Source organism: Urocampus carinirostris, chromosome 6, assembly GCF_059441175.1.
Source record: "Urocampus carinirostris isolate Australia breed hairy pipefish chromosome 6, RoL_Ucar_1.0, whole genome shotgun sequence".
NCBI classification, from domain to species: Eukaryota; Metazoa; Chordata; class Actinopteri; order Syngnathiformes; family Syngnathidae; genus Urocampus; species Urocampus carinirostris.
Genome location: NC_142354.1, coordinates 960,041 through 973,913, shown reverse-complemented (window position 1 = coordinate 973,913; position 13,873 = coordinate 960,041). Strand labels below are relative to the sequence as shown.

The 13,873-nt window shown below is 43.2% G+C and overlaps 1 protein-coding gene across 4 annotated transcripts in view; it reads right to left on the bottom strand.

Moving 5' to 3' along the window:
• LOC148363495 (dedicator of cytokinesis protein 3-like) overlaps window positions 1–13,873 on the bottom strand; it is a 163,099-nt gene that overhangs the window by 66,850 nt on the left and 82,376 nt on the right. For all 4 annotated transcript variants that reach the window (XM_088337390.1, XM_088337393.1, XM_088337392.1 and 1 more), the window contains 6 exons: window positions 11,289–11,372; window positions 11,097–11,197; window positions 10,943–11,024; window positions 7,158–7,328; window positions 388–583; window positions 156–283 (listed from right to left, as the gene is read on the bottom strand). In XM_088337390.1, coding sequence (XP_088193516.1) covers window positions 156–283; window positions 388–583; window positions 7,158–7,328; window positions 10,943–11,024; window positions 11,097–11,197; window positions 11,289–11,372 — 762 coding nt within the window. The remainder of the gene's footprint in view (window positions 1–155; window positions 284–387; window positions 584–7,157; window positions 7,329–10,942; window positions 11,025–11,096; window positions 11,198–11,288; window positions 11,373–13,873) is intronic.

Sequence of the window (13,873 nt, the reverse complement as noted above, 5' to 3'; positions counted from 1 at the left end):
CGCAGGAAATAGCCGGATGCATTGTGTTTCTGAATAACCAAAATTCAAGCATGAGTGATGTCATTACGTATATAGATATCATTTACGCATTCACGCTATGTTCCCACTATAGTTCCACTCTGTGAGTGGTGAGTGTGAGTGTGTGTGTATGTTACCAAAGAGCTGGCCTTGATGATAGACAGAAGAGAAATAAGAATTCCAGAGCACATCAGTGGCTCTTTCTGAGTCCATAGATAGAGACGAAGGTGATGAAGAACCACAGGAAGTATAGTTCTTCGGGGCTCTGACCAACCATAAGACACAAACGCACACACACACACAATCCTGATGTTAAATCATTGGAGGGACATTTACACACTTGATGATTCTTTAGACCAAAACAATTACCTGGGAAAGAAAAGAGCCTGCTGTTCACAGTGCGAGCGATGGCCTGCAACTTGATGGTATCTGTAGAATATTCCGAAATCTGAAGCGCTGATGGTAAACTAGCCAAAGTGCCACGCATAAATTCTGCCACTTCTTGCATAGAAAACATGCGCTGAAGCTCATCAAAAATAGTTTGCAAAGAGTTCAGGACAGCAACCTGTGGATTATGACAGTGACATTGTAAACCTCAGTCTGTTTATAACTAAATGCAATCATCTCAGCATTGTCAAAAGATTATAACCATAGCTGGGTTCCCATGACAGGAGGGTTGGAACGATTTCTTTAATTAATTACATTCAAAATGGTGGATGAAATGAAAAAGATTGAGGTGAGTATATCATCAATTTGTTGGAGGAATTTAAATGTTGTCATTTGTAATCCTAAATTTTATCAGGTCTTTACACCAGCCTTTGTGTGTGTATGCGTGTCAACAGGGTTGGTGTGATGAGAAGTGCTGGGACCAGGTATTTGCAAATAACTTTTAAGGCCTTCTAAACCTGGTTCAAAACTCCTCTTGATCGCCAGATAAACACTCTTAACCCAGAGATTGTAGGAACCAGTTTGAGCGTTTGTTTAAGAGTTCCTGGTTTTTCAGTTTCTGTTCCCTTGCTTCCCCAGAATAGCCTCGCCCATTGACCCTGTACCTCTTTCACCATCCACTATACCTTGCTTATCAAAATAACTCTGATAAGAATTGTCTCTGGCCAATTCAACATCCATATCTGTCAATTGCAGCCAATTTCTCCCCTTCTTAATGATCGTAATCCCCCTTATTAACCCTTAACGAAACTGTAAAATTCGCCTAAAATCCCAATCCAAGACGTACCCAAAGTAAATTGAATGCTGTTCTTGAACTGTTTGTAGAATATCGACAGTTTTGGTCTCGTTGGAAAAATAACATAAGTTTCGCCCCCAGAATCTTTTTGCTGAAGTGCATTACATTAACATATAATTGCAATATCGTGTTTTTATGTCATCTGGACTGATTAGGTCATTGGACCTCTGGTCAATTTATTTGAGGAGCCCTGCCCTCGGGGGCGTTGCCTTTTAAATGTAGTGGTGAGAGCATTCTGGAAAAAAAAAAAAAAAAGTTAGGAGAAAAAAAACAAAAATAAAAAATAAAACAAAAGTAAAGGAAGGCAAAATGAAGATAAAAAAAAGCAAAGAAAAAAAGTGAAACGCTAGGAAAAAAGTAATAAAAGAATAAAAGAAAATGAGAAAAAAGAAGAAAACAAGCAGGGAAACAATGAGAAAACCAGAGAAAAAGGATGAAAAAAAACTAGAAAAAATAAAAAGAAGAGAAAAATAAAATAAAAAAGCAAAATGAAGAACAAAATAAGAAAAAAATGAGCAAAAAACGAAGAAAAAAGCTCGGTGGTAAAGACACAAAAGAAGAAAAAGAAAAAGAAAGGAAAAAAGGATTATAAAAAGAAGAAAAATAAAAGATATTCGGGGGTCCCTTTGTTCAGTATACAGGTCCTTCTTAAAAAATTGCATAGTGTGATAAAGTTAAGTATTCTTTTAAGTTTAATGATGAAAAATAAACTTTCATATATTTTAGATTCAGTGCACATCATCTGAAATATTTCAGGTCTTTTTTTGTTTTATATTAAGGATTTTGGCATTCAGCTCAGGAAAACCCCAACTTTCTATCTTAAAGAATTACCATGAACATGTGCTCTAAACGAGCTATCTATCTATCTATTTACTGACACCAAGACAAACACATACAATAACAAAGAAAATAAAAGGGAAAAATTAGCAAAAACACATACAACATTTTTTGGACAATGCTTTCGTTCCTGAAGATTAAACGGGACACAAGAAAGCGGCCATGTCACTCGGGTCAGGGTGACACAACCCACTCTTTTGTTCAATAGCAGCTCTAAACGAGCTACCGAACTAATTATCTGAGTCAATGAGTTAACTCCATACACGCGCAAATGATTCCTGAGGCTGTTAAAAAATTCCAGGCTGGTTCATTACTCAAAAATCAATCATGTTGTAAGACCGCTGACCAGAATCCAGAAGGCCACCATTGACACTCAAGCTAGAGAATCATGAAATGAAAATGAAATGAAATTATCTGCATTTTCAAGTCTGATTTCCCAAAGCGCTTTACAATGTGCTCCACATTTCCCAATAGCGGCCTTGTATTGCAGCCATGTAAGACCTGCTTATTGGGGGTATTATGGGTTCAGTGTCTTACCCAAGGACACTTCGACATGTAACACGGACGAGACGGGATTTGAACTAGGATCCCTTGATCCCAAGACGAGCGCTCTACCTCCTGAGCTACTGCCGCCTCAGACTAAAGAAGAAATCTCTGAGCAAATAATAGAAGCTTTGTCCATAAAATATTGTCCGTATATTTGTCAGTTGTATGTTCAGTAACTTGATGTGCTTGTGTAACAGGGACACACATTTGATAGAGAGAATAATGCATTTTATTGATTTTTGAAGAGTAAAATCTGTGACATTTGTATCTACATACATTATATAATGAATTATAATTTTTATATCATATTCTGTGTGTGTCACAGACCAGGAACGGAGACGGGACCCAATTGCGTTTGTTTTACTCAGTTTTTATTAAAAAGGAGAACAGGACTTGCATCCACGATCCATTGATCGTCGGTCACCGGTGGCAGATAGCAGGAACGTCGAAGTGGCACTTCCGTGTCGAAGGTAGTTGTTCACAGCGAGAACAAACAGGTCGATGGCCAGGGCGGAGGAGCACACACACACACACACACACACACACAAAGTGTATGCGTATAAATATAGAGACCTAAGCTGTCAGGAGTCACAAAAGTTTGCCTAGCGTGTAGCATAGGTTCACAAAACGATCCGACGAGTGTTGTCAGGAAGGCGGGGGTTTAAAAAAGAGGAAGCATTCAATCAGCTTCCACGGCTGTTGGCGCCAACGAAGCAAACTCAGGTGCCCCGCATCAGTATTCATAACAGAACCCCCCCTCAAGGGACGGCTCCAGAAGTCCCAAAAAGAAAAACAAGAGAATACCAACACCAAAAACAAAAGTAATCAAGGGCATAGGAACACCAAAAACAAAAGTAATCCAACGTCAGCATCAGGGGGCGTGGCAGAAGCAGGATCCGGAGGAGACTGGGCGGACTGGCAGGTGTCGCAGCTGGATGTCGCAGACGGGTGACGAGACAGGCAAGCAGGTGGACGGGCAGGCAGGCATCGGGACAGACCAGCATTGAGACAAGCCGACGGGCGATCCGGGCATGCAGGCAGACGGACGTCGAGACAGGCGGGCAGACGGATGTCGAGACCGGTGGGCAGGCATGCAGGCGGGTGAACCATGCAGGCGGACAGAGGGTCAAGGCGATCAGACGGCAAGTCAGGCAGGCAGGCGGACGAAGAGTTGGGCAGGCAGGCGGACGAAGAGTCAGGCAGGCAGACAGACGAGTCAGGCCGGGCGGACGGACGAGCCAGACAGGCGGACGGGTGAATCAGGCAAGCACACAGGCACCTCAAGACAGATCGGGCATTGCGGGAGGAGGCCTGGAGCGGATAAGATGAGAGGCTGTGTGCAGAAAGGTTCGGTGGCATTCAGGCCCCAATTCCAGAACCGCCCCCGTCCGCCAGTCGAAGCGAGGGTTGTGCTTAACCAGCCACGGGTGTCCCAGGACGAGCGGTTGACTGGGGGAAGGGAGCAGGTGGTAACTTATCCGATCGCGGTGGTTCCCGGACAGTCTCATTTCCACTGGCTCTGTAAATTGCGTTACCGTGCCCAATAGATGACCGGCCAGAGCTTGGGCAGGAACTGGGGTTGGAAAGGGAACACACTTTGTCCCAATTCTACAGGCTAAGGCCGCATCAGGGATGTTGACATCGGCGCCTGAGTCCACAAGGGCGGACAGAGACTGGGTTGACCTGGGACTCTGAAGGTGCACCTGGAGCATTGGCCTTCCGGTCAAGGAGATTGGGGTGTGGACGGAACTCAACCTGACGACTCCAACCGTCCGCTGAGCTCCCCCTTTTGATGGGCAGGATGATATCCGATGTCCTTGCCCGCCACAGTACAGACCGAGACCCTCGGATAATCGCCGCTGACGCTCCTCTATGGACAGCGACGCACGATCCACTTCCATCGCCTCCGGTGGGTCTAGTAGGGTTGCGGGTGGATGCTGGAAATCAGAGGTGGTACAAATCCTTTCGGGCGAACAGGAAAGTGGATGACTCTGGCGAACCCACTCACGGCGTGAGCCGTGAGCGCGATGGTCTCGTCAAGACTGGTCGGCGGAGCATGGGACACCAACTCGTCCTTTATATAGTCTGCCAAGCTGTGGAGGTAGGCGATCGTGCGCTTTCCCTGGCGATGTTCATTAGTGATCTTGACACATCGGCTAAAGAAGATCCCGTGTTGAACAGCTTGAAAGCGCCGCTGAACCCCGTTCGAATTCTGCCGTTCCCCAGAGTCGAGCCCTCCCTTACAAATGATTAATGGTGAAGGCCACTTTGGACGCGAGGTTGCGGGGTTGTAACTCAAAAATAAGCCGACAGTTCTCTAGAAGGCACGAACCTGGGCAGGACCGCCACAAAACTTCTCCGGAGCGCCCACTCGCGGCTCAGCCGCGCCGATAGCGGATGCGTTCGTGGGTGGGACGGGCGGGGTGTGTGACGGCACAGCAGGAGGAGAATTCCCGGGGGGCGGGGTCGATGTGTGCAGCAGACTGGCAAGCACCTCCAGGAGCGCGTCAAGCCATTGTTGCTGTCGCTGGAGCAACTGATGTTGCTGCCGGACCAGCCGAAGAATGGCGGTTGCCCTCAGTCCGACGTGACCGCTGCATGGCGGAGAGAGTCTCCGTCTTGCTTCGATTGGGGCTTGTCAGAGTGTTCGCTGGGTCCCTTTGCTGGTCGGATCGTTCTGTCACAGACCAGGAACGGAGACGGGACCCAATTGCGTTCGTTTTACTCCTTTTTCTATTAAGGAGAACAGGACTTGCATCCACGATCCGATGATCTTCGGTCACGGGTGGCAGATAGCAGGAACGTCGAAGTGGCACTTCCGTGTCGAGTGAAAGTAGTCGTTGACAGCGAGAACAAACAGGTCGATGGCGAGGGCGGAGGAGCAAAAACATAAACGGGTCCAGAAAAGAGGTCGGCAACAGGTATCAGCCAGGAAACGGGGCAGGATAGAGTCAGGAGTCACAAAGGTTTGCCTAGCGTGTACCGTAGGTTCACAAAACGACAGTGTGACACACACACACACACAAAGTGTATGTGTATAAATATAGAGACCTAAACTGTGCTTAATTATACATGTCTGTTTATACCTTGTTGGGATATATCTGTTCGAAATGCTCCAAAACTGGTGAAGTCCTTCGCGTTTTGGGTGGCTCCATTCTCCCGAAGTAACGCAGCAATGATCCAAAAACACGTCAGATAGTCATGCGGGGGGGGGTTCCCTCATGGTTTTTCGCGCCTATTTATTGAGCGCGAAATACGACGCAAGTCAGTCACGTGAGCGCTAAAAATGGGGCCTCGTTTGCCTTCGGTAACATGACATGAGGAAAACGACTCGGACCTTGATACAGGCTCCTTTTAACCATCCCCCCGGGGCATGACTTGCGACTCCAGATCCATTTGTAACATCACTAGTGACCGTGTCCTGAGGAAAATTTTGAAGAACGGCCGATTCCAGACTTTGGGGGACCTGAGAAAGCAGTGGATTGAATCTGGAGTAGAAGCATCCAGAGCCACAGTGCACAGGCGTATGTAGAAAATGAGCTACGGGTCCTACATTCTCCAGGTCAAGCCACTTTTGAAACAGAAACAGCGGCTGAAACGGCTGACCTGGGCAACAGATAAGCGCCGCTGGACTGTTGCTCAGTGGAGCAAAGTACTTTTTTCGGATTAAGGCAAATTTGACATGTCTCTCGGAAATCAAGGTGCCAGAGTATGGAGGAAGACTTGGGACGAATAAATGCCAAAATGCCTGAAGTCCAGTGTCAAGTATCCACTTTCAGTGATGATCTTATTGCCATCCCACCCCGCATCTGCAAAAAGATTCCTGACCAAGTATTGCATTACTGAACATAAATATTTGATGGTTGATTTTTTATTTTTATTACAAACACTTTTATTATTGGTCGGATGAAATATGCTTATTATTTGAGATAGGGATCTTTATTTTTTCCTTACTATCTTTGCAAAAATCATCAATATCAAAACAATAAAAGGCTTGAACTAATTCAGTTGTGTTTAATGAATCTAAGATATATGAAAGTCTAGTGTTTATTAATACATTACAGAAAATAAAGAACTTTGTTACAATATGCTATTTTTTTTGAAGGACATATATTACTAACAATAATCATGTAATATTCTGCATAAAATAATGTATTATGTTTTTTAAAAAACTATTATACTAAATTATAAATACATTCATTTTCAACTCATTTAAACTTTTTAATTCTAAGCGACTTTAAACTGGAATTGCTGCATGACACAACTAAATTTCTACTAAAATGTTTACTTTTCAGTGCAACAACATATAAACTAAGAAATACAAGAATAAACTATACATCAAAAAAAGTTAATCATAAAACACATTCCTGAAAAACACTCGAAACAGTGCTGTGCAAAAAAAATTAGGGGTAATAATAGTTACGCCCCCCTGTGCATTTGATCTGCTCCCCTGAGACTCATGCCCTACCTGCTAATGTGAGTGCACCCTAAAGAGTCACCGTAGTGTGCCCACCTGAGACATAAAGACGGTCTCACACGTGGGACGCTCCAAACTGAGAATGAAGCCAATAGACTGAAAGAGCTCCTGGATGCTGCTCCGAAACTCTTCTTCTTCCATTCCACAGGTGGCCCGGGAGTAAAGACTTCGAGACTGAACAATGAATTTGAAGAGGTATTCCAGTGCCTACCAATAAATCAGCAAGTCAAGTCAAGTCAAGCAACATAGTTAACTTCCAACAACAACCATCGCAGGGTTTGTACACTTTTTTCATGGCCACATTCATCTGCTTTTCAAGCATTTTAAGACCAATTTTTCATTTTTTTCAGCACCTTCAAAGAAACAAAGCTTTCACTTTTGCAGACATTCTCATGTCTAGAGGTGCTTGTATATCAAGGTTTGACAACTCAATTAAACATCAAAACCAAAAAATATGCCATATGTAGAGACTCAAACATCTGTTTAACAAATAAAAGTACCGTTCTTTATAAATATTTTTTTATGTGAATTGATCATTTGTAAAGAATCTTTCCCCTACATTGCACTATTTATTCCAAACAGTATCACAATATCAGGATACTGTTCACTTTTTTTCAGGGTTCCTCACCTTTATCATGGCCAAATTCAACCACTTTTATGGGCATTTAAAAAAAAAAATTCCAGTACCTTCAAAAGAAGAATTCCAGCGCAGATCAAAAGAAAGGTTTTATTTTGTTGACTTTGATGACGAAAATAAATCCGCTATTTATGCTTGCACATACTCGTTGCTGTTTTGAGCTCTTCATATCTATGAATGTTTTTGTCAATGGGCTGCTATAAACTGACATGAATTCTGTTTCAATGCACGCGCAGCTTCAATACATCACACTTTTGAATTTTATCATTCGTTTATAGCACTGAAGAGTTAATTTTTTAATTTTTTTGTTTGTTTTGCATTTTCAGGGAGTTGTGTTGCTATTCAACTTCAAACATGGCAACAGCAACAATTTCAAGCATTTTCAAGCACTTCACACAAAATTCAAGGATTTTCCTGACCTTGAAAACATAACATTAAAATAAGTATTTTGAAGGATTTCAAACACCCGTACAGACCCTGCAATCACAATAAGGATAATAATATGAGTACTGTGTAATTACGCAAAAACATGCAGTGAGCAGCCAAGATAACTGGGAGCCAACAACAAAAAAATGATTACGGAAACAAACCTGAACCCAGCAGGGGAGAAAACAATTAACCTGCACGGCAGATTAACCTGTAAGCCTTCAGGAGCCTGTACACCAGGGGTCGGAAACCTATGGCTCGCGAGCCATATATGGCTCTTTCTATGAGTATCTGTGGCTCAGAGACAAATTTGATTGGATGCAAAATTTCTCCATCTTGTTCAAAACTTGTATCGTCTATCCTGTTCAGGTACACGCAAAGCCAAACCAAAGCTAAATAACATAATATTACTTCGCAGTATATATAGGGCACGTTTTTCACTACAATATACAGTCAAGGTGTCACACAAAAAAGGGGGAAAAAAACTCGTTTTGGCTGTACAACGCTAAAGAATCCTTTACATAAAAGTTCACTATATAATCTGTGTTCAGTGTTCAGATACCTTATGATGAATCCACAGAACTGTAAATACGCCAAAACACCGGAAGAGAACTTAGTCATTTGATTGGGTGAGTGGGAGGGATGGGTGGAGCTATGTAAAAAGTGCAAGCACTCCCTCCCATCTCTCGCCCTACGCCGTCTGCGCCAAAAGTGAGCTCATCAGGCTCCCTATTTGCAGAATGTTGTGACGTTTTTACACAATAACTGCTTGCATCTGGTTTTGAAACCAATATGTATGAAAAAAGGGTCAAAAGGAGTTTAACCGATCTTGAGTAATTGCAAGTAAGAGACAAGTTTAAAGTGGTATGTTTGTTGATTTTAGGACAGGGGCTCTGGCATTATTCTCTTTTTATAATTTTTATCAAATCATCAAAAATAAATGTGCTGAAGACTAAGCTTTTGTCTGGGGCGCGGGTTTAGCAATTTAGTAAATTTGTCTCATAATATATGGTGTGGCTCTTTCCCAAAATAAAATTAATATTTTTTGCCTTTATGGCTCTTTGAGTCAAAAAGGTTCCCGACCCCTGCTGTACAGGGGAGGCTATCTGGACAATATTATATGAATTGCAATACAAGCAGCGAAAAACACAAAAGGAAAAGTCTAAATCACATACCTAAAAGGCAAAACAAAAAAGGAACGCACGCTGTACGCGACGGCAGGTAAACTTACCACAAGCAGCTTTTAAAGGTCAAAGCACACTGGTCGATCAAAACATTCATAAGTCCTTCAGCGACACGGTAAGCAAAGTTCCAATTACTCCAAGTGGAAATGAGCGCTTTGCATTCACTGATTAATACAATTGCTGCCTGTTTTTCAACTGGACCCGCCACTTTTTTGATTCCCCTATGACTTCCGATAACGTCACAGCTCTAGGGGATATGAACTGTCAATTCTATTAATTTCCCAAGATCCATAGCACGTGGAATACTTTGGAACATATCTGCATGATTTTTGAGAGGAACATTAGACGATCCGTCTGTCAACCTTATCTTATCATAGAACCTTCAAAATCAAGCTGTGTGCAGTTTTAACCAAAGTCTCTTGGTCATTGAGTTCCTTTCTTTTGCCTTGTATTTCCCATTTTGTCAAATCCACACGGTTTTCCAATAAAATAGGGACGAGACCTTTCTCCGATGTCACGATCCTGTCAGTTGACTTTGAGTACCCTCACCTGCGCTCACTCCTTCAGTCCCAGCTGCCACTCGTGTCCTAATTTATCTCTCTCCTTTTTAAGTGCTTCCTCTCCAGTCACTCTTTGTCAGTTCGTCAGCGTACTTTAGCTCATGCAAGGCTAGCACTTTTGATTCCGGTTCCTTCATCTCGCGACCTGCCTGCCTACCTCGTCTTCCTGCCTGATTCCTTCCCCTGATTCCTGCTATAAATCCTCTGACCCTGGCTTCCCGATCGTCTCTGGTTCCCTGACTTGCTTGTGATCCCCGACCACGCTCCGTTCTCCTGTCCCAGCTATCCGACTTGTTCCGATCCACGACCATGCTCCGTTCTCCTGTCCCGGCTACCTGAGTTGTTCCGATCCCCGATCACGATCTGCGCTCCGGCCACGGCTGTCTGCCCCTCCACCTGTCACCGGCCGCGGAGGCGTCCTATTCCACCTGCCCAGCGAGCACCAGATCACTGTTTTTTCCTCTCTCCCTGATCCCTGAACACTTTATTAAGGATAAAGTGTGTTGTGAAACGTTATACATTTGGGCTCACTGTTTGTTCCGGTCATGACATTCGATGCCCATTGGTGGAGGAACCCTCTCCTGAACAATTGGTCTGGAGTGCATTCTGTTTTATTTTATTATGGATCTTTGTAATACAGGTCCTCAACTGAACTGCTCTCTTCAGCTTTATTTTTTCTTCATCCAAATATTCGGTCTGGTCCTCGAAATTGAAACGCAGCGTGACACAGAATGTCTATGCCAACAAGTGTCATAAATTTTTCTAGACATCACTGTGGTATTTTGTCTTTAAATTAGATCGCTCACGTTATAGAAAATAACAGCTTTCCATTTTCCCCAGTGCTGCCAAAAAAAAAAAGAAATTCCCACTCCGTATTTAAAGCTCATGTGTTTAAAATGTAGCAATATACTAGCAGAAAGCAGGAATCTGCATCGACCTGATAGCCCTTTGCAACCATCAAGAGAAAAGAAGCAGCTCTTGGTTCAGAACTTAGCCATAGTGGCCTGGTTTTACCTGCATTACATCCTGAATGCGATGACGTGGCACCACCTCAGCATAGCGCTCCATTGACCACCTCAGATATTGGATCAGCCCCCTGAAGTTCAAGTGAAACAGTTCAAAATCACACAAAGCCAGAACGCATGCAGGCAAAGACGCTAACACTCACTTGTAGGCTAAAGCACCAGCAAAGTGTTTTTGAATGTACTTGTCCATCACGGCTTGAAAATGGAAATATTTGATGTCTCTAAGCAGATTGATGATGAAAACCTAGAGACAACATTTCAAATACAGTCTAAGTGTATCTATTTAGATATATTAATAAGCATATTTATAAGCATTGATGTTATTTGCAGCTCACCAGAGACTGAAAGACAACAGGGCCATGTTTGTCCATGTCGTCATCAAAAATCGCAAACAACGTGTCCAGAATGTCTTCAAGGAACTGGAAAAAGCCAACAGAAGTCTTGCGGTTACAGTTTATCTGCTTCTACTTTTGGGCCTATTTAAAGTCTTAAACATTTATCCAATCTCCATCCATCCATCCATTATCTGCACTGCTTATACTCAGTAGTGTCGCGGTGGTGCTGGAGCCCATCCCAGCTATCTTCGGGCAGTGGGCAGGGGACACCCTGAACTGGTTGCCAGCCAGTCGCAAGGCACACCGAGACAGACAACTCACTCGCTCATTCACACCTAGGGAGAATTTGGACTGGCCAGTTAACCTGACCTGTTATTGGAATTTGGGAGGAAACCGGAGTGCCCGGAGGAAACCCACGCAAACAAGGAACATGCAAACTCTGCACAGGAAGGATGGTAGATGGATTTGAACCCATAATCACAGAACTGTGCCACGGACGCGCTAACCACTCAGCTTTCTTACCGGTTCCTAGCTCGCTTGGACATGTTTTGAATGCAAAGATCAATCAGTTTTCGCGGTTAAAGGGGACCAGAACCTCTCGCAAAAAAATGAAAATCGGCGAAGTAGCGTCACACCTTTATACTAGCTCATAAAGGGTTAAAATTACCTCAAGAGAACATTATTACTGACTGAGCGTTCATGACTGCCACCAAAATACAATTATAGACCCAGAAATAATTATACACAACACATAAAAGCAGTTGTATGAATGTTATTATTAGATAGATAGATAGATAGATAGATAGATAGATAGATAGATAGATAGATAGATAGATAGATAGATAGATAGATAGATAGATACTTTATTCATCCCCGTAGGGAAATTAACATTTCCAGCAGTATCCTTTTGTTGTTTATTAACAGATAACAGGATGGCCTCGGGGTGCTGTGTTGTAGTTTAGCAACAGCAGAGTGGATGACGTCACACGCTAGGCCAAAAGTTTGACGTCGCTGCAACAGATGGAAACCTTTGTCCCCAGGGTTACACCACCTCGTGTTCACGTAGATAGCGAGTCCACCTCCTCCCCGCTTCCCGTTGGCATTTGTGTCTCTGTCTGTGCAAACAGCGCTGAAGCCAGGTACCTCCGCGTTAGCGTCCGGGATGCTAGACGTGAGCCACGTTTCCGTAAAAAACGCCAAACTGCACTCCCTGTACGCTTTGATATTTTTCACCAGCACAGCCAGTTCGCCAGTCTTATTTGGTAGAGAGTTCACATTTACCATGATTACGGACGGTACCGAAGGCTTATAACGCCGCTAGCCGCTTAGCCTTCACCTTAGCTCCGGCTCTCCATCCACGATAGGGCCCCTCATCACGCCGGCACGAGAATTCTTCAGGGCAAGGAGTTGATTCCTCGAATAAACGCATTTTTTTCGATAAAACCCATAACGATAGGATAGAAAGTACCGTATTTTCCGCACTATAAGGCGCACCTAAAAGCCTTTTTTTTTTTAAAAGCTGACCATGCGCCTTATAATACAGTGCGCCTTATATATGGCTCAATATTAAGTCGCAAAGTCTTGCAACTAAGGCAAGCAGCCGCCGACTAGATTTTACCCCGAAGTAGTCCACGATGTATGCTGGGATTTATATACCGGCGTTTCATTTCCTAACCAATGTGTCAATGATCATTTGAATCAGTCACTATCGGCTAAAGTTATTTGGAGGTAAAGGGGGCGGATCCTTTTTATCATTTACAGGCTCGCATAGGCTAAAGGGGCGAAACAAAGCCTGCAATTGGCCGAAAAAGATGAATGTGAATCACACGTTGGGTTGCACTACGGCATAGAGAAAACATTTTTTACAATTCTGTATTTGTAAATATTTTACTCTCCTGGATTTACTACACTCATGGTTGTAAGGAAGACCATGGTTACGTATCATTATTGAACGTGATGGCTGCAAGAGGCTTTATATTTTCCCGGTATCTTGTTTTAGAACGATCTTGATGTTTCTGTGATGAGTCTATTTTTAAACTAAATTGAAATCAAAGTGTTTATTATTATATGCACAGTAAAGAACCCTGTTTCCCTGCACAATAAAATTCTTGCTTTGCTGTCCACACAGTTGCCAGCAAAAAATCAAATGGAAACTAAGCAATGTTTGGCATTTCTTGAATCCCAAGACTTTAACCTTCCGAATGATATTTAGAACGATGCATTTGAGTGATTGGTGACATCGTACAGACACTGTTTTCGTACATATCTGAGACATGTATTTGCTTCTTTGCAAGCTTTCGGAATGTTAAGGGGGTAATAAGTTTGACTGAACTATCTGACTGTTTTGTCGACGTTCCCATTGTAGCGCCTTATAATCCGGCGCGCCTTATATATGGAAAATATAGGACCAAAAACTATTTTTTGGGGGTGCGCCCTATAACCCGCTTATAGTGCGGAAAATACGGTAATCCAAATTGTAGTTGTCAAACGGGACAAAAAACACCGAAGATAGAAGACACTTAAAACAATAAATCACATAAAGAGCGAAATGACACGGAGCTACTGGAAAGGCTGTCCTTATAAGT